Source organism: Lampris incognitus, chromosome 13 (genome assembly GCF_029633865.1).
Source record: "Lampris incognitus isolate fLamInc1 chromosome 13, fLamInc1.hap2, whole genome shotgun sequence".
Lineage (NCBI taxonomy): Eukaryota > Metazoa > Chordata > Actinopteri > Lampriformes > Lampridae > Lampris > Lampris incognitus.
In genome coordinates this window covers 19,990,979-20,012,867 of record NC_079223.1, presented here as the reverse complement: position 1 = coordinate 20,012,867, position 21,889 = coordinate 19,990,979, and the positions used below count along the sequence as shown (strand labels likewise).

Genomic DNA, 21,889 nt, shown 5'->3' with positions numbered 1-21,889 from the left:
TAAGACTTTGAATAGGAAAATAGGCTAGGGATAGAAAGTCAGCTGCTACACCTGAAAGCTAACTAGCCAGCCAGTAATCAGATAGTCAGCAAGTCATTCAGTCAATAAGCCAGTTGGCCATTGCTGTTGTCAACAGTCAATGCACACCCTATGCACACCCTGAGGCCAGGAGGTGTTATCCTCCCCTCTCTTCTATTTGCCTGGCCTTGATTGGCTAGATGGGTAGAGTAGCATTAACCTATTTATGACAGGCTACATTAGAGTCAGTGTGGGCACCCAGGCACACACATTCATATACACAAGGCTGTGTTTGGCCACGCGTTGAGGATAGGGCCAGTGAGCCATCCTATCCAAACACAGATGGGGGTGGGGGGGGTCGGCTATGTTTGACTGTGCTTGAGAGAGATACTTGGATAACAAAATGGCAAAAAGGAATGCAGGGTACTTCTGAGTAATTGCACAGCCAAAGGTAAGCAGTTCAGTGCAGGGTGATTGTTATGCGAGTGTCTAGTAGTATCCTGACTTCAGCATGGCATCAATGAGAACATAAGTCACGCATCCCCTGCACATTATCATGTTCCCCTAGGTTTGTTACAACGTTAAACTTTTATCCAATGTTATTATCCCAGAGCCAATATCACATGAGAAGGAGAGAGAAAGAGAAAGAAAGAAAGGAGCGAAAAAGAGAGCGAGAGAGAGCACTCTGGATGTAGTTTTTAGCCTGCCAATGATAGCTGTCCTGCTAACAAAGTCTACCTAGATTTGTCTGAAATAATACTTTTTAAAGATCCAAACTGGACATTTTCTTTGTTGTTTCCTCATGAGTCAGCTTTGCGTTTGTATTATGTAGCTTACCATAAACATCTAGAATCAAAGAATAAATAAAACTGGTCACTAATAAAAAAATCCAAAGTTATGTGTTCATGAGGTTCATGTCGAGGTGTATAGGCTAGGAAATGCAGATATAGCCTTAAAAACACTTCATAATATCAAAATATTACAAAACTTCAGACTTCTCAATGTGGTATCATTCTACTAGAGTAGCATCTCATTGTGCAAACCAAACTTACAGGACAATCACATGCTCCATTTTACCACCACTACCCTTTTTCCTGTTAAAGTAATAAGGATTTCAACAATCCAGGGAGAATACTTTTGATATGTAGCTCTCTTTTCCCCATTTCCTGGTCTTGTCTTTCCATGGCTACATGTCTCTCTCTGGTGTTTGTCTATCCTTTTCTGTGGGACCTCTTCCCATTCTTCATTTGTTTCCATAGGGACCACTGTTAAATTCATTCCAGATAGACTGGATAACCTTGTCTTAGAATTGCAATTAGGACTGTGCTGGCATTGCCTTTTCATGTGAGCAATTAATTTACTCTGATGGCTAATACAGACGTTGGACATCATCCATTACTTTTACTCAGCTGTACAAACAAAGCACGGGTTTAAAACTGATAGAATTCAGTAGTTCATCCCCATTTGTGAAATTCAAGAATGTGTAAAAAAGTGGAGAGTTCAGGCCCTGTCTTTTCTGAAACGCTGAGGGAAGAGGATTTTTCCCCCCTGCCAAATGGTCTCATAGGAAATACACAAGATGCTTCCCCTGTGCATGCCTTTTTAAATGCATCTTATTGTTTCAAAGTTAGACTGAATTATCCAGTTCATAGGCAACCAATTCCTATCGGGACAAGTACCAAAGCTGTTCCAATGGGCTTTAACCTGTCTTGGTATCTATAGGGGGGTATAAGTTATACACATAAACACAGCCTTGTAAGTGTTGTCCTCTCAAGGTCACAGCAGCTGTTTCCTATCTGACTCCCAATCCAGTCTTCCTGACAGAGCAAGGGGGGAGCACATGACAGAGGAAAGAGAATAAGATGCGACTGGACAGAGTGATATTTGACTCTCCACCCTTATATCTGCAAGTCCGCCCATCTATCCCTTCCAATGTCTTGGAATCTTTGATGTGAAAAGCTGCTCCCTCCTAGGGCTAGAAAACAGGCAAGAAGAAACAGAACAGACAAGACATCCTAGCAGCAGGCCTGCTCGCCTGCCTCTTCTCTGTAGTCCATCTGGAATCCAAGCAATGTCTGCTTCAGCTAGCCTTGAAGAGAGCCAACAAAGGCTTCAGCAAGCCGCTCAAACACAACAGAGGTGGAGGAGGGGAGGGCACAAGAGGTGAGGAATAGAGAAATCTAGAGGGGCAGTGGTGAGAGAGGAAGAAGGCTGCCCTGAAGGGTTGATAAGGAGAGGACAAATAATAATAATAATAATAATACATTTTATATGTGGGCGCTTTTCAGAGCACTCAAGGACACCTTACAGAACACAGTTAAAAAAAAAATTTAAAAAAACACGCAGCACTATCAAACCGCTTGTCTGTGAGTTTATGTATGTCTGGGTAGACTGTAAGAACTTAACTGCCCTTCTGGAATAAATAAAGTTGTCTGAATCTGAAAACAGCATAAAATCAAAACAAAGCAGGGTAGACAATAAAAAGTTAATACAACAGATACATGTAAAATCATCATCTGCACAAAACTCAATGAAGCGTGGATCAAACTGTATATGCCAGTTTGAAAAGGTACGTTTTGAGATGGGATTTGAAGGTTGAAAGAGAGTCAATGTTGTGAATGCCTTGTGAGAGAGCGTTCCATAGGTGGGGGGCAGAATTACTGAAGGCTGTAGACCCCATGGAGATGCTGAAGAACTGGAGTGATATGATCTATGGAAGGAGCTCTGGTAATGATACAGGCAGCTGAATTCTAGACCAGTTGAAGTTTATGAAGACACTTAAGGGGAAGACCAAAGAGCACAGAATTGCAGTAGTCAATACGGGATGTAACCAGGGTGTGAATGAGTATGGTGGTGCTATTAGGTGTAAGTCACGGGCGAAGACGATTAATATTGCGTAGGTGGAAGTATGCAGACCAAGTAACATTGTTGATGTGAGCTTCAAAAGATAATGTGCTGTCCAAGATAACACCCAGACTCTTAACCTGAGGCGATGGAGGAACTATAGAATTGTCAATAGTTAAAGAAAAACTATCAGGTTTAGCCAAAGTAGATTTAGCACCAACCAGGAGGACCTTGGTTTTATCACTATTAAGTTTAAAGAAGGGGTATGAAAACCAGGATTCAATTTCCAGTAAGCAGTCAGAAAGAAAAAATAAAAATGCTAGGGGAGCCAAGGCATGCTGACATACACAGAGACAGAGAGTTAGAAAGTGAGGAATTAATAAAAGCTAGGGAAAAAGGTGAGGCATGGATGGTGAGGGGACAAGAGTGGAATGATTAAAAGGGAGGAGGATGGAAGGAAAGATGTGACATCATGTGTAACATCATGAGCTGTCCTCTTAAATGAAACTACAACACCCAGTCATCATATCCAGTCATATGCTTCCACCTAGTCCAGCATTAATTCTTCAATCAAAATAAACGCAGCATGCCGGGCATGAGACAACATAAGCACCAATAGTGAACCCCAGCCAAGCAGGGGTGACTCAAGAGAAGAGGGTGACGAGCTAGCTTCTAAAAGATGCAGTGTCGTTCATTTGATCATATTTTGGCTTCAGCAAACACAATACTGAACCAAGAGAATTGAAATGTTAACTTTCTAAAACAACCAAGTCAGACAAGCGCACTCATGGCCGAAGTGATTCCCCAAAGCAGTCTCCAACAAAAGCATTTTACTCATGCCACTCAATATGCAAAATATTCACGAAGCTGGAAGAAGTTACCTGATGCCATTACATACTAGATAGCACAGGACACGATCCCCATAGTTGCAATGTATTTGTATTTATGTTATTAAATTTTATTCTATTATCATGTTATTTTACTATAATAAATATTATATTTTTATCCCTATTACCGATTGTCTTTATCTTTTTAATCTATTTTATTTAGTTTTTTTTAGCTTTTATTTAACAAATTATTCTCAAATTGCTCCATCTTATCAGCTTGTAAGTCATCTGTGAAGGACTTTGAACTGCACTAATCTCTATGAAAGATGATATACAAATAAAATTGGATTTGATTGTCAGATGCTACATAAACAGCTGGTGACAGTGGCTCTACTCTTGTGACTCTGATACTCTTGTGACTCTGATGTCACAAGAGTATGACGTATATTGGAGATGGTCAATTCCATTATCAGAACTTACTGAGACATGCCATGTTGTCAAACTGAGTTCACGGAATCCGAAAGAGCTTCCATGGACGACAATATGGTTCTGGGTAGAGGTCTCGTAGCCTAAATTTGGCCTTGGTCAGAGAAGTAATACAAAATCCAAGTTCCAGAAACGTTTGGGTGGAGCAAGCAATGCTGTCAATTATGATTTGTTTAGTTTCTCATTTGCATGGCATTGCTCTTAACGGTTTCTACAAGTCGATTTCTCAATTCTGCCATTTTGCAATTATTCCCATCTCTAGTGGCATATCAGTATATATCTTATGTGCACATAAGTGTGAAACATAATAAAGCACAAGATTACCACCACGACCTCCACCAGTATTTGCTGCTATCGTTTATGGTGCAAAATGTCGCATGAAAAATTACATTCCAGTGTAGACATTGTTCTTTAATGATGCATGTCTAAACCTTAACAGTTCTCAATAGAAATAGAAACAAGATATAATCTTGTAGTTTACACAAGTTTTGAAAAGTTTCAGATGTAGAAAGTTCCAGGTTATCTTTTGCTGTCTAACAGAGCCAAATGTCTATCTCCCTTGCTTAATGAACTCTCAAGTAAGCGTACCCATTTGAAGGGTGATTCAATATATGTTCATACCGTAATCATAAGGTTGCCTAGCCTCTAAATAGGCTACAGCCCAGTGATAATATCCCACCAGGCTACCACCCGAAGTCTTTGTGACAGTTACCACAGAATGAAACCCTGCATATGACTTTCCCATGAAAAATCTGCCATTACTCAGCTCTTAGTCAGTGACCAGTTGTAACACTCAACATCCTCTTCATTCAAGTGCAGTCCCCATCTTCCTGCTGAAAAGCTAACTGCCTCATGCTAAGTGTGTGTGTGTGTGTGTGTGTGTGTGTGTGTGTGTGTGTGTGTGTGTGTGTGTGTGTGTGTGTGTGTGTGTGTGTGTGTGTGTGCGCGTGTTGGGGTTAAAAGCTGGTTCAGTCATGACAGGAAGTGATGACAGAGGACCCGAGTACACAGCTTGTGCATGTGTGTATGCATCTGTTAAAGTGTAAAGAAAGAATTGCTTATGCGGGGGCCTTTTTGTAGCCTTGAAAAATGAGACTTCCTCCTGGCTGAAGGCCATACATTTGGAATATTGCTTTCATAATTTAAGTAAGACTAAGCCGTGATTATTATCAAACCATTTAGGACTGCTCCATATGTCAGCATAATGAGCAAGACTTTTCATGCAAGTTTAACAGTCTATCTGATTTAGTTTTTCAATTATCCTTAATTTGGAGGTAAATTAGCTTTTTTTCTTCTTCTTTTTTTTTTAAAAGACAACTGCTCAAGACCACCAATGTCTGTGCAGTCTATGAGACTGACACACAAGTGATTTGCCAGTGGGATACTTGACCTATGCTTTAGAACCTGTGCAGCATATGGATACACAAATCGACAGATATAGGCCTAACACTGCGCCGACTTGCTTACAGGCAATACGTCCAACATTGTGCACGTTAACTTGAACTCTTGCTATTCCAAGTATACTCTACATCTGTGGATCTGCATATTGATGCTTCAACCAAATCAGCCAACAGGGCTTAAACTAAATAGACAAAATATCAAGCCAAGTCACACAAATTCAAAGACAAGACACTAATGCCAGCTAAATCCTGGCCAGTTTTGAATTCTTTAAAATGACCTTAGTTCAGCTGTTGGTTTGCAAGAAATCAAGGAAACATCTCATCTATTTTGGATTAATTGCTGCAGATGTTTTTGTAAACACAAGTATGCACATGCACGCACAAAATGGCGTTCTTGACAATATTCCAGTGTGAGAGTAGAGATTTGCAGACAGAGCCAGGCACGTACCCAGGGATTTACCAAGACAGCAAAGAATCCAATTGGACAGTTGTCACTCAGCAGAAATCTTAGCGGGCTCCTCTTGCTGGGCGGGAAAACTAATTGGTTTGATAGTAATGGAGGAAGATCTAATTGGCCAGGTGATGGTCAGCCACAAGGGGAGGAGGTCACTGTGCCATATGGGTCTCAGAAAACCGTTGGATAATCCTCGGATCTCCCTCTCTCAATGCTTTCTCTCCCTGCTCTCTCTCTCTCTCTCTCTCTCTCTCTCTCTCTCTCTCTCTCTCTCTCTCTCTGTCTCAATGCTTCCCTCTATCCCCTGCTGTCTCACCGACAACTGCTGCCAGTCTGTCTGTCTCAATTCTCCGTCTGTAGCTCTGTTTGAGCCAGACATTCAGACAACTAAGCATTATAGCAGCTGAAATTACCAGCCATTTCTACCAAGCCAGACAAAACCCTGCACAACAAACTGACATTTTGGGTAATGTTTTTTTTTAATACATATATGGATAACGATTTTTGTATGCTGTGTGAATCCATCTTTAAATGACCCACTCTGGAACAGGTGTGTTTTCAACACTGCAGAGGATGTTTTGATAATGGTTGGTCTGATCAGTGTGAACAGACAACAATCGAGGAATGGTAATTGAGAGGGTGAACATGCCTGTGTGAATCTACATCGAAATGACTAAGATAACTGTTCATCATCAACTACTGCTCTTCAAAGAAATTCAAATGCTCATTTCAAGTTTCAAAGCAACTTTTTTATGAGGTTGAGAGGAAATGGCAGGGTAAAAAGATTCCAGCCGTCAGTGGTCAGACAAACTGCGAGCAACTTCATTATTGTTTCATCAAAATACAGACTATTTATTAGCATATATCCCTCCACTTTCCCCATACTTGCCATCTTATCTAGTCAGCTGCACCACAGTTTACTTCAAATGTGGAATTTTTAGTACTTCAAGTCAAGACACACTTGTAGTGTGAGACTGTCAAGGACATAAATCTCAGTGTACAGTCTGCAAACTGGGACTGGCCAATGAAAGCTAAGCAAAAGGAAAAGAAATAGCTTATCCCCCCCCTCCCAACTCAGACCCATTTGTTGATAAGACTTGGCATTGCAACTGTTACATGCAAAACGAACATCTGTTGCTGTGGACTGTCTGTATGACAAATCTAAGTGGGCAACAAACATAAAAACTTTGTTCGACATTTTGTTTTTACCTTGCTGTCAAGTGGACGCACCTTTAATAACAATAGCAAATTGAATGCCAGTGTTTTAAGTATGTGATGCCTTATCTTTCTCAGCCCGTTCAGTTGGGTAGCGTTTCACCAGCTACAAAGACCTGATCAAAGTGACTGTGCAGCAGTGATGCAGTAGGGATGGCAGACAACTTACAGCCTAACCAGCACACCATCTGACAATAGGCCTTCTGTGTAAGAGGCTAGCTGGGCAAGAGGACTGGCAACAGCTGCCTGACAAACACACACATGTGCGCACGCACACACACACACACACACACACACATCCGAATGCAGGCAAAAAAAAAAAAAAAAGATTAGACAGTGACTCTACATTGACAAAAAAAATAAAATACCAGCACACAAACCCATGTAAACATACACACAGACGGTGTGACTGACAATCCCCAAAGTAAAATCATCACAGCTCCTTTGGCTGTGCCCTCAACATCAGTCTACAATGGCACGCTACCAGTTAAGCTAATTTCACAAACTCATTCCATTCACAGTCATCTGCTGAGCAAGAGACGGATACTTAATTGAGTTGATGGTAAAACAGCAACTCAGTGATAGGAATAGCTATCAGGCCGTCTTTCCAGACTAATGACAGATTTCGTAGTTTAGAATCCAGCTATTGACCTAGATTTTCTATCTTATCCCCCTCTCTCTTTTTACTAATCTTCCCCGTCTTTTTGTGGGTTCAACTGATTTGTGAGCTATTTGGCATGTCATTGATTTACAGCCTTGCTCGCTCTCTCCTCATAATGTCCTTCCTGTTGCTCTGCACTGTACACTGGCCCATTAACCCAAATGCTCTAAAAATAATCTTAAACATGTTTCCCATAGTGGCCAGGCAGCTGGTGAGACATTAGTGGGTGGTAGTGGAAGGGGGGCTGTGGCAGACAGCAGCCTAGCCAAACCAAAATGACAAAATTCTCTCTAAAGACAATGGTGTACTTTTGATTGAAGATCTAGTAAGATTGTTTTTTTTTTCAAAAAATTTTTTTAACATTTAGACGAATTGTAGTAAGTTCAGGAGGAGTGGTATTTCTTTCCTGGTAAGCTTTATCGCCGTGAAAATTAAATGATGCGGTGAACGTTAGAGGGAGTTGAAATGGATGTCATTTGCCCAGACTTCAGTTGTTACCTCTAAAACGACCCCTAATGTATATCAGAGCTCTGATTCAGTTCAGCAAGTTTAACATTTTATGGCTTTGTAAAGGAGCCTTTATCATCTCCCTTTTATCCTCTCCTTAAGTGAACTCGATTTTTTTCAGGCAGTAGAATTGTAGAGTGAATGCACACACACACACACACACACAAAATTATGAGCATTAGAAAATCAAATTGTAAAATCCAACTACAACCCATTCACATAACTAACTGTGGACACACCACCGTTGGTGCAAACTAAGTCCACAGTGGGAGGATGTTTGACGTCAGCAAGCGATATATCAGTTATGAGCAGAAAATGTGTTTTTAGCATTTGGTTTTGTTCTTTCTCAATGGGTCATTTTAGATATGCTGGGACATCGACAACACAAGATGTATTCGCCCTTTGGCCCGACATCAAGATTCAACAAAGCCCCATCTCTCTATTTATCCTTTCTATGTTCTATTCAAGCTACCAGGCATGTTTTAGTATTGTTTTTCAAATCTATGTGATAAGGGTGGTTATGGGGCATATGAGCAACGCACGTTGGCCAAGTTTAAAAGACAAAAAGCTTACTCTGGGTCTCAGTCTCTTATACGAATTTCTGTCCAGTTATTTGTCCGAGATAATCGAGCATGTCAATGTTATAACAGAATATTCAGATATGACCAGTAACGTAAAGTGCTTTGAGTGGCTGTTGCAGCGAGAAAAGCGCTATATAAAATGCAACTTGATTGATTGATTGATTGTAGATGTAAAAATTAAAACAGTTGAAGAAATGGCTTTATCCAAACATGTGTACTCACTATACAGCATGTTGTTTATCAGCCAAGTGTGGTGCAGGCATGTTGATTGTTATTTCAGTTCAACATCTATAGTTTGTGTTTCACTGGCCATATAAAGATAACAATCCCAGCAAGCCTGGCCACACCAGACAGTTCATTTTAAAAAGCCGAGATGTACACACAGACATTTTAGCAGAGGCTTTTAACTTGGCAAGAAAATGGAGACACTTTCCTAATTCCTAAAAGACATGGTAACTAAACATGACAATTCACTGAGACTGTCTGATTTGACTGGTAACTCTGGGCTCCCTGCAGAGGCCAAAATCAAGGCTTATGCAAGCCATCAGAATTTTATTTTGGCACAACTACAATGCATCCTTACTTCTTTTACACAGTTCTCTTAAGAGATGGATGCAGAGTGCAAACAGAGGGGTGGGAGAGGAGCTTAAGGAAATGGATGTCAAGTAGACCATAGAAGAATATGTAGGGAATAGAAGTAACAGCAGAGATTTGGTGCCACTAAACAGTTTAACACAATCAGAACCAGAATGTAGGTGGTATACATTGTGAACTCACTGACTAATGAGAAAGATTAGTTTATTACAGCTCAACAGCTCTTCACCCCAACCATGATGTAGATAGAGCAGGTGAGGTGAGCCTCCACAAGGAGGCTTCAAGACATGTGACTGCAATTTGTGGAAGGTGTGGTTAGGGTTGGGTTGGGTCAATTAGGAGAAGATTTGACTGAACTGTCCAGGTACAATAGTTAACGCTGTAGGCTCGGTCTCAGCCAGTATTGACTTCCAGGAGAAAAAAAAATATATACATATATATAAAAATATTGCGCTAGTGGGAAACGGATGTGTGTGGCTGGACAAAGGAACAGGATTCTGTCTAACGTATATAAAGCGTCAGACGGCGACAGGATGATTGACTACCGCATCGACCGCTGCTTCCGACCCTTGAAACGGCTCTTTTCTCGAAGATGTACAGTACGGGGGGATAACCGCTTCATCTTCCAGGGTTTAAGGGCGGGGAATCTTTCAGTCGGCTGCAAATGACAGGAAGTGACAGTCCCATTGACTCGAGGACAATCAACAGGGATCAACGGGCAATCAAGTGTAAAGCGGGATGAGATGCCTGCTGCCGTTGCCCTTGTGTTTACGAACGGCTCGCCGGCCTTTCGGGCTCCAGGGGTTTCGCACAATAAAGTGACGGCGAGATTTCTGACCGTATGACCTAGCACTGGCCCTGATACGAGGTCCCATTGTGCACGGTCTATTTGTGATCAGTACCGCCCATGACATTACAGTGCGACCCGGCCATCAGCCTACACACACAACATGCCTTACGGATTTATACGTCTGCCTGGCCTCGTTTTACCAACCATTACAGGCTTTGACAAGTTTGGCAGTGTAACAATACAGTAGATGGATTTATAGAACTGAGAGCACATGGCTGTTTTTTTTAGGGGGGGGGGATAACGTCTGAATGCAGTTACTTACATCTCCAGCATAATCTCGTTCAGGTAAATCCCATCTACTAATTCAATATACTCCGATAGTCTGGTACCGTCGTTGGCTGTCGTATGCCCAACTGTCTTCACCTGGAGATAAATGGGACAATGCAGATAGGTGTCAACGGTGATTGATAGAGGCTTAAAAGGAGCTTCTCGGGGTAAGGAGGGGTCGTTAATTAGCGGGATTAACAAACATTTAGGACTCTTACCCATGAGACAAGAGGCGTGAGCATAAATTGCTCCAGCAAAGGGGCAAAAACCTCGTTTTCCATTTTGCTCAATGCAGCGGGGCGCAGTTTTTCCAGACACGATGGGGGAGAGAAAAAAAAACCCCTACTCCTTGTCGGGAGATTTCTTTTCTAGCAGTTCCCGTCTGCCCCCCTCCTTTGAGTGCGACGTTTATTCAGACTCCGCTCATGTGGTTGATTCGATTAAACGGACACTCATCGCGGCAGGGCAGCAAACGCAAGAGACCACCGATGGACCCCAGTCTTCTCTTGAGACGTGGGGAAACGCTGCGACCCACAAGCCTCTGAGCGACCCAGTTTATCCCAATGCCGATGATGGGATTTAGCCACCTCCTTGGGAAGGGGCAAGAAATCACATTCTTTGGGGGGGGGGAGCCCCTGTCGATTTAAAAAAAAATTCCGTCTTGTAGATGACAAATACCGTTCATCTGTCAGCAATAAAGAATGAAAGCTGACTACAGGTGGGATTTTTAAATTGGCGGCTACAGTAGAAAGAATACCCGTTGTTATCGTACAGCAGGAAATCCAAAGGAAGATCACAGCGCCAGGAGGAGAGGGAAAAAAACTAGCCGACAAAATTCATCCAAAACGTAGGAATAAAACAGAAAATCCCACTCTAGCTTCGGAGATAAGTCACTGGATAGCAAACCTAATCATGTTCCGTACTTTATAACTAATTTCTGTTTGTTCGTCATGATATTTATCGGCACGTAATCCGCATCTTCTAGCTAGACAGCCAGCCGCTGACTCCCCTCGCCAACGAATTAACGGCTGCTGCTGCGTCCTGCAATTTGGAGTGCGTTTTGAAGATGACTGGGTCTCTCTCTCTCTCGCTCTCGCTCTCGCTCTCGCTCGCGCGCTCTCTCTCTCTCTCTCTCCGTGCATCTCCCTCCGCCAAGAACAGCGGAAAAAAATAGGGCAGAAAAAGGCCAGCATTTTTTTTATTCAAATTTATGCGAATTAGAAGGAAAATTAGAAAGAAACAAGTAGACAGTCGCGTACTTTTCCTGAATTTAAATCGTTTGGTGTGTTAACCACATTAAGCAAGAACAAATTCGCTTTCCAAGTGATACGGGCAGCTGTGCTACACGCCATTCTCTGTCGCGCACAGCAGGCCATGCCGAGCCCAGCTGTATGGGCTCATTCTGCCACGGTTTACGAAAACTGCTGTGGGTCGACATTAACGATTGTGTGAAAATAGGCTATATCTGATACTCGGCACTGATTTCAGTAGGGCAAGCACTGACATCTGGTGGATAATGCAGCCTACAAAGGTCAATACAATTATTGGTATTTCTTTTGTTTGACCTACTGTCAAGAGATAGTCTGCTGTAGTCTATGACCTACACCCAAAACGTGACTCAACGTCAAACACCGCTCAACCAGTTCCAATGATAGATAGATAGATAGATAGATAGATAGATAGATAGATAGATAGATAGATAGATAGATAGATAGATAGATAGATCAAAGAAGGTTGAATCAGTTCATCTGGATACAACGTTTGTTGACATATGTTTCATCACCCAACTCAATGTCACCAATGTCAATAAACGTATCCAGATGAACTGATCCAACCGTTCTTGATTTTCTTACCTGGGTTTGTCTCAGAAGGGTTTTGTTCAGACACAGAATCATTGACTCGTCTGCTCTAGACAATTGCATGATAGTCTAAACGTGGGGAGACACCCGTACGTGTACGTAACATTTGTGTGGTCTCTACTCATCTCCTCAAATCCTACGTAAAGATATGCAGATGGTCAGGATGGTGGACTGGAAATTCAAATTACAGTATGCAAGGGAAAGGAAGGTAATGAATGTTTTGCCTTAAAGCCTCATGTAGTAAGAATCAAGCCAACTAGTTTGATGTGATTTGTGTATGACAGCATATATCCTTGATTTTTGGTTGCTGGCCTAATTTTTTGTAGTTGTGGGTTTTACCGTGTTATGTTCCTAAAGTAAATTCCTCAAAAGAAAAAAATCAATGTGATGCACACAAATGAGAACTGATGATAACAAATTCTCACTGAATTAAGATCCCATAATTTGCTTTTTTAAGGGCACTGGTAGCACATTCCTATGTACTTGCTCAGTTTTGATCCCAGGAAAAACTGACTGAGCTCTTCGTTCCAACATCGTTACAAATGCTAATGGTATTAGCCCCATCAGCAAGTAGTTATTAAAATGAGAGGGGATAAGCCCAGAACCAAAGGCATTCACCATAAGAGAGATAAGAGAGAAGTAATCAACATCTGATTAATGGCTATATGCGTAGGTGTGAATAGGGAGGGGGGCCCATGCAACCAACAAGCCAATCAAAACGTGTTCACTGACTTGGCAAATGGGAAGCTGGTTCACTTCTCCAGAGCTCAGCTGGATTCAATGGATTATTGTACATGTTCGCTAAAAACCTGTGCTAAGCATAATTTACCAGCCGCACGATGAGATAAGCAGAGCTACTCATTTGCATTTAGAATAACGGTCATTTTTCTTTGTGCTGGAGGCTCTGCTATATAGGCCTACTCATTGTGGGTGACAGGACTAGCTGTGTCATGTTTGAACTTGATGTTACCTGCCAAATGTGCAATGCTATGTAAGATAAGAGCCTACAAGAGGTTAGAGATTGGAGTATAGCGTCAAAAAAAAAAGAGAAACAGTCCCATGACTAAAGTTTAAAGCTGCTGGTTTTGCATATGAGACATGGGCTATTTTATCAATCTGGTGCAATGAATTTGTCTGGGATGCATGGAACATTAATCGAACCAATACTGCCATCCCACATTTGACGTAAGCGAGATATGATAGAAGAAGAAGTCCATTGTAACGGTCTTCTGGGGCTCCAGTTTCAAGAAACGGATTGGCCCTATTGAGGCTCAAGTGAAATATATGTTTTTTTCCACATTTGGCATTATAGACATCCAAACTGAGGTATGTTTTTGAATATTAAACCTGGATCTAGTTTTGCATTGCTCGCTTGGAAGTTGAAGAACTACAATGTTCTTTACACGATTTTATCCCTGTGCACTACTAAGGCAGCTCTTTGGCTAGCCAGTCTCTCGTCAAAATCAGATGTGAACATCTCTTTTTGTGTTAGCATTGATATGGAGCCTCCTGAAACCCATGCTTTAGCTGAAATGATTATAAGACACCTGTTTTCTAAAGATAACAGATTGTCTTTAAATTATTGGTGTAAGCACACAATGTCCCTTTTGCTCAAATTCTTATACAAAATATTGCCTCAACATTTTAACTCATTTCCTTTTATACCTCTTACTGTTTGTTCACTGACCTGCACCTCTATTCTTTTCTATTATGGTACCCCCAATATCATATTAGGGATCAATACTTGCCCCCTAATGCAATGTAACAGGTAAATCAAATCGTCTCAAAATCCAACGTAATTAATCTAATATTTTACAGAGAAGCCTGCGTGCATTTCCAGCTCAATCACCCCAATGACCAATGAACACTGTGGCAGATAATGAAAACCTATCATGACTCATGCAGAGCTTATTTAAACGCATCAGCCCTGAACACAATTATGTGGTCGTCAATTACTGCGGGGGAGTTGAAATTGCTCGTGTTTTGTATAACTTGAAGTGTGTGTGTGTGTGTGTGTGTGTGTGTGTGTGTGTGTGTGTGTGTGTGTGTGTGTGTGTGTGTGTGTGTGTGTGTGTGTGTGTGTGTGTGTGTGTGTGTGTACGCAAGCATTCATTTGTGCTGATGAGGATTTCATTGGCCTCGGATTGAACAGAGAGAACGCTTGCGCCTCCTTTGTCAACATCTATTATTCATGGTGCCTTTTTTTGCCACGATGCAGCATCCCCGCCTCCGCCTAGTGACTTAGTGATTATATGGAGCCACAGTAGCATTCCACAAACACACTCGGCTCTCTCAGCAGGCGAACCACCCGGTGGAATTCCACTGACTTGGCTGCCTTCAGCAGACCTACGCCGCCCATTTTGGCTCAGAGGGAGCGCTCCGCAAGCCCTACGCATTAAGCCAGTGTACTCGGAGCCGCATGGGGAGAAAGCGAATGGAAAAATTTTCTCCTAGTTCATGTTAATTTAGCCCGAGGGTTAAGATTCCCCTGACCAGGCAGCAGCATTACTAAGCACAAAGCACTCACTGTAATAATGAGTTCACTATCTGCTCCCAGGGCAACTGTTTGACCTCGCCCTCCTCCGCTCTCAGATAAAACCTTCTCTCCATCTTTCTCTGTATTTTATTCCGGACATGACTGCAGTTTCCTGTTAGTTATGTTGCTGGTATTTATAAGTGACCACAAACATCTTGATTTGGTTCAGTCTCGATCTCTTGCTGTCCTAAGTGTGTGGTGGGCTAAATGATGTGGAGTTCTATAAACCTCAGTAGAACCATTATGTACCACGTAATATGTGAGCAGTACCATCTTCTCCGTTTTGTCTGATGAACGATCTGATGAATGACTAACAGGATGGATGGATATACAGATAGATAGCATAACAGATTGACAGATAACTATCCCATATACTGTCAAACTCAGACACTTTGAGTGTATCATGCAGTAATATCATGTAGGATGTTTTTTTACTTCTTTATTTACTTTGGTGGAAAATATAAGTTCAACCCACCTTGAATTAAGAGTCATTATGTCACAGACGCAGACCTTGCCTACATGTACCAGTGAAAGGTTTACTTAAGAACCCCCCCACACACACACACACTTTTTCTCCCCAAATGTATCCTGCCAGTTACCCCACTCTTCCGAGCCATCCCGGTCACTGCTTCACCACCTCTGCTGATCCGGGGAGGGCTGCAGACTACCACATGCTTCCTCCGATACACTTAGGGTCACCAGCCGCTTCTTTTCACCTGACCCTGACAGTGAGGAGTTTCGCCAGGGGCACATTGCGTGTGGGAGGATCACACTATTTACCCCCCCAACAGATGCTAGTGCAGCGACCAGAACACATACCCACATCCAGCTTCCCACCCACAGACAAGGCCAATTATGTCTGTAAGGACACCTGACCAAGTCGGAGGTAACACGGGGATTCGAACCTGCCATCCCCGTGTTGGTATGCAACGGAATAGACCACTATGCAACCCGAATGCCCAAGTTTAGTTAAGATTTTGCCTAAAACTCAGGCCTTCAGAGATGGATTCATTTTTGCGCCACATCCCCAATTAACATTCTGGCTTTTTGCTTGTTAGTCTATATGTTTCTGTTTAGTGAATCGTTGGTGAGCATTTGTGAGGATATTTTGGAGAATTTACACATTGAAAACAGCATAGGCACATGCAATCACTTCAGCATTTTTTACATTCCTAGACTGACATCATTAACTTAATTTAGAGGATTGACCTACATCCTAGCAGCAGAAGCCCCTCAATCTGTCCTCCGTCTATCAGTTTCTAAATCTGCATTATTTCTATGGGAAATCAATGCCTGCTTGTCAAATCACCCCTCCCTTGATATGATGATGGCCCCTGTGGCTTTGACAAGGCCTAATTAAAAAACATGCAAGACTAATAAAAATCATTATGTCCTTGCTGAGTCTGCTCTTTGTCTATAGTGTTATCACTGTGCATCCACTAGATCTGTACAGAACACAAAATTGATCACCCTGCATACTTTCACTTCATGTGTTAGTTCGGTTTTGTCTTTTAATGACAATAAGATCATAGTATATGCAAAAACTCAAAACTTCTTGTGATCATGTATTCGATTCGATTAGAATTCATTTTAACTATCTCTGCAGAGCATTTGGATCTTAGCGGCAAGTAATATGATGCAGTTAGGAAGGAGTTAGATATGGGATATGATCACTCAGTCATCCATTCATCCATTATCTGAACCGCTCATCCTGCTCTCAGGGTTGCGGGGACAAAACTGAAATAACTTCCCAGTGTAATGGCAATGCATGACACATATTTTGACCATTATTCTTTAAAACCTTGAAATATATTTGGATTCTAATGATGAGCTTTGAGGACACCGTCTTGCTGACACTTACCCATTCATCTAAAATCCAATATTCCCACCAAGACAAGTGGTAATCAATATCTAATTAACACAGAGACACACAAAGACAAAAATACATGTGTGCACATGTACCACAAACTACATGCTGTCCATAGCCTTGTCTATCTAGGCTTATATATTATGTGACCAGTATATTGAGGAGACGGCCCACGTACTAGGCTGTATGAAAGTACATGTGCACAATCCCTGTTCAGGTTGCTTAACTGTTGTAGAGAAGGAAGAGCCTTTTGGGAACAGACTGTTTAACAGACTTCCCATCCACCATGCATCTCAGCATCCTGGAAGCGTTCCACGCACCATAATGCAATTACCATGCCTGTGACAAAGACAATCATACCCTGCCGACTCAAGTCACCGTGAGCTGTCTAAATGATGCTGCCCTCAAGCTTATGCGTGTCTGGGTTGTATTGGCAGGGTAAGTGTGTGGGTGTGTGGGTGTGTGGGTGTGGATGGGTGTGATTTATTGGGTTCTCGGTGACAGACCACCTGCAAAAAGCAAAAAGGATGGCAAACCAACAAATTCCGTCAACAGTTCAAAACATCCAAAATGTAGAAGTACCAAGTGTAAATATTTGGCAATTTTTTTAAACTATAGTTTTTCTTTCATAGTATTAAGTAGCTGGCAATCCACACAAACAAATAAACTTAAACCCATCCGTCGCAGCAACAATGCCAAACTTCTATTTGCTTGCATGCTTGCATTACTTACAACATGCTTAATTATGTGATCACCTCTAATGTCCTCAGTAGGCCAATGATGACTGCTTACTCCTATCTGTGACTCCATTTTGTGACAGAGATATAGAAGTTTCAACTAATTTCATAAAGAAAAATAATTTAAGCTGTTCTACAGCCAGTGTGCTTTATAAACGCTGTGTTGCACTGGTTTCCTGCAGCAATGGTGTGGCCAGAGTATCTGTGACAGTGTAGGGCAAATGATACATAAACTGTGCTTTCAAGGCCACAGCCATGAATGAGGACCCACAAAACATCAATTGTCATACCAGTAGAAAAGCCCTCTTGGATTTGCATGGAAAATAAATCACTCACGTTTGTGTGTGTGTGTGTGTGTGTGTGTGTGTGTGTGTGTGTGTGTGTGTGTGTGTGTGTGTGTGTGTGTGTGTGTGTGTGTGTGTGTGTGTGTGTGTGTGTGTGTGTGTGTGTGTGTGTGACAGAGATCAGTGCTATGCTCATGAAGGCTTCCCCATTGGCAGCCCCTCTTATAACTCAACCAGAAAATGGGAAAACACTCTCAACTTCCTGGGCAAAAACTCAAGCACACACACACACACACACACACGCATTACAACTGTACATTTTTTATCAAGGTAAAGAGCAGATTTTTTAACCCCTTTTTCACTAGTGACATCTTTTATTTATGAACTTGAGCTTTTTTAATTCTGTATATGGTAAATGACAATAAATAAACAATTTAAGTCTATATAAGACATATTACATACATACATAAGACATATCCCTATATTTCAGTTGGCTACAGCAGCTGGTGGTGTACAAAGAATGTCTAAAGATAAAGCAAGCTATCGTAAGCTTAGTGAAGGGAACGTTTCAAGTCCATGATTGAGGATGTTCATGGGATAACGTCTATATGCAAAAAAATTCATTCTGAATTTACTGATGGTGATATTTCATTTGCTAACCCTTATGATATAGTAAATGAATTTAATGACTTCTTTGCCAGTGTGGGCAGCACTCTTGCAAAAAAGAAGAAGAAAGAGTTTATAACGGCATCCGGGTGGCGTGGCGGTCTATTCCATTGCCTACCAACATGGGGATCGCTGGTTCTAATCCCCGTGTTACCTCCGGCTTAGTCGGTCATCCCTACAGACACAATTAGCCATGTCTGCAGGTGGGAAGCCGGATGTTGGTATGTGTCCTGGTTGCTGCACTAGCGCCTCCTCTGGTCGATTGGGGCACCTTTTCGGGGTTGGGGGGACTGGGAGGTATAGCGTGGTCCTCCAACGTGCTACAACCCCCTGGCGAAACTCCTCACTGTCAGGTGAAAAGAAATGGCTGGCGACTCCACATGTATCGGAGGAGGCATGTGGTAGTCTGCAGCCCTCCCCGCATGCAAACCACTAATTTCTGTGAATGAAGTTAGGTGCATAACCAACCATCCATCCATCCATTATCCAAACCACTTATGCTGCTCTCAAGGTTGCGGGGATGCTGGAGCCTATCCCCGCAGTCATTGGACGGCAGGTAGGGAGACACCCTGGGCAGGCCACCAGGCCATCACAGGGCCCACACCCACACACACACACACACACACACACACACACACACACACACACACAAACACACACACACAAACACACATTCACACCTAGGGACAATTTAGTACTGCCGATTCACCTGATCTACATGTCTTTGGACTGACTGTGGGAAGAAACCAGAGCACCCAGAGGAAACCCACACAGACACAGGGAGAACATGCAAACTCCACACAGAGGATGACCCAGGGCAACCCCCAAGGTTGGACTACCCCAGGAATCGAACCTAGGACCTTCTTGCTGTGAGGTGCCTGCGCTAACCACTGCGCCACCGTGCCGCCCAGAGATCAATATGTATGTGTAAATTGTTGTATTTCTAATGGAATCAAGCTATATTGTGGAGTGCCTCAAGCGTCTATTCTTGGGCCACTTTTATTTCTCATCTATATAAATGACTTTGCTTGGATGTCTGATTCTGCATTGCCCATTCTGTTTGCTGATGATACAAATATTGTGATATCACAAGCAAACTTTAGTTCATTGATCAGAGAAGGCAATGATATTCTATCATGTAAGTGGTTTTCGATGAACAAACTTTCTCTAAATGTCGAAAAAAATCCAATTTTATCATTTTCAGATATTAAAAATAAAAGTTATCCAAGGAAAGATGGTATTTTTTGTTGTTGATTATGTTGAAATCAACCAAGTCACTTCTGCAAAATTTTTAGGTGTATTAGTAGATGAACAGCTGTCCTGGTAAGACCACAGTGAGCATGTATGTAAAAAAAAAAAAAAAAAAAAACATGTAGGCTTTTGGCATCATTAGATAAGTCTGTTAAATCACTGGCAAATGATCCTTTCTTCTAACACTCCATTATAGTTTAATGTATTCATACATATCATACTGTAACATTGTTTGAGCCAGTACATATCCCTCTTCCCTTCAAAATGATTTTAATCCAAAAGAAATTTTTAAGATTGGGAACTGCGGTAAATGACCATGAGCTATCAGCTCTCCTGTTAATTAAATTAAATTTGTTATCCATTCCCAATATCAGTATCTATCAAACATGTCTCTTCATGTATAAATGTATGTTTCAAAAGTACAGTTTACAAAAAGTATTACACAACTTCTTTTCAATGAACTCCATTCATATCCAACCAGACAAGCAAAGGATACTCGTCTTCCGTATTATGCCACAACTCTTGGATAATATGCTATAAAATACCGAGGACCATCACTTTGGAGTACCAGTCACCTCTCTATCAAAACCTTTCCATCACTGTCAGTATTTAAGACTAATATGAAAAAACACATATGCCCTAGTTAATGTACTCCGTATGTGTGTTTATGTGTAATGTGTTTGTGTGTTTATGATTGTTTTTTTATCATTAATGTTATTATTTTTACAATTAGTTTTTCTTCTTTTTTGCTCTCATAATGTTAAGGAATATCCATAGTAGAGCTTTTTACTATAAGCCCTTTGGGGTTTCTTCACTCTCCTGCACCATCCCTGCTATGCTTGTTTTTATATACTTTTGTTTTTATCACTTCCTTTGTGCTAATTCAGAATCAGACTAAATAAACTAAAACTAAATAAATTGATTAACTTACAAACCAGGTTCACTGAATGACTGTTTTGATAACTGGTATGTTGATAAAACAAGTGCCAGACTGGCTATCTGACCTAGTGAGTTGCTGATTGATTGGTCACTTGATCAGCTACATGATCACTTAAATCACTGATCAAATGATTGACTAGTTAACAGCCGCTTCTCCCTCTCGTAGCCCCCCTCCCCATCCACCCCTGTATGTCTGTGTTATGTTTATCTGTTGTCTTGTTTCATCCCGTTTATTGTAAAGCGACTTTGAGTGTTAGAAAAGCGCTATACAAGTTTAAATTATTATTATTATTAACGGACTAACCAACTGGGTGGTCAGCTAATTAAATGGCTGGTTAGCTGGTTGTCTTGAAAAGTAACCTCTGGGCCAGTTTTCTGTGGCCTTGGCAACAGCTCATACTAATTTCCTGGTAACACCAGGCCTCTCTTTTTGAGAAACAGCAAGGAAATGCATTTGACAGCCGGGATAAAACCCAGCAACACAATACGCAAATGCCACACACACGCACACGCACACACACACACTAGTCAAACACAAATTTAAAATATACCCATCTCATTGCATGTCTAAGCTTTATCTGGATTGCCTGAAGAAGAATAGAGGGAAAAGATTTTGAATTGATTGATTGTCAGCGCCTACTGATAATCGATTATATCTGGCAGATAAAGATAATAATACTATTTAAATACTGAAACTACTGATTTGTGAGCTGATTATGCCTCCTAGTGGTTACAATTTATCTTTGCAAGCTTATTATCAACCAAGGTTGTCAAAGGGGGTGCCGCATTTCCTTGTGGAAACAATTCTAAATTGTGACTTTAATTTGAGCTCATGTACTTATATTTGTCACATTAAATACACGAAAGGATTATCGAAATAGTCTATACTTCTATTGCAATAAATGTAGAACCATATTAAGCGGAACTGTTGTCGAGGACGTGGGGGTACTTTTAAAGTAACACAAAGCAACGCCCGATCCAATCAGAAGAGTCCACTCGATGGCGTTTTTCCGCACATGTGATGAACTGTCATGGAAGCCCGCGTA

The 21,889-nt window shown here is 41.6% G+C and overlaps 1 protein-coding gene across 3 annotated transcripts in view; it reads right to left on the bottom strand.

The window, feature by feature from the left end:
- ccdc88ab (coiled-coil domain containing 88Ab) overlaps positions 1-11,696 on the bottom strand; it is a 144,910-nt gene extending 133,214 nt beyond the window's left edge. For all 3 annotated transcript variants that reach the window (XM_056291278.1, XM_056291276.1, XM_056291277.1), the window contains exons 1-2: positions 10,923-11,696; positions 10,700-10,800 (exon numbers count right to left, since the gene is read on the bottom strand). In XM_056291278.1, coding sequence (XP_056147253.1) covers positions 10,700-10,800; positions 10,923-10,985 — 164 coding nt within the window. In that variant the 5' untranslated portion in view covers positions 10,986-11,696. The remainder of the gene's footprint in view (positions 1-10,699; positions 10,801-10,922) is intronic.
- Positions 11,697-21,889: the final 10,193 nt, after the last annotated feature.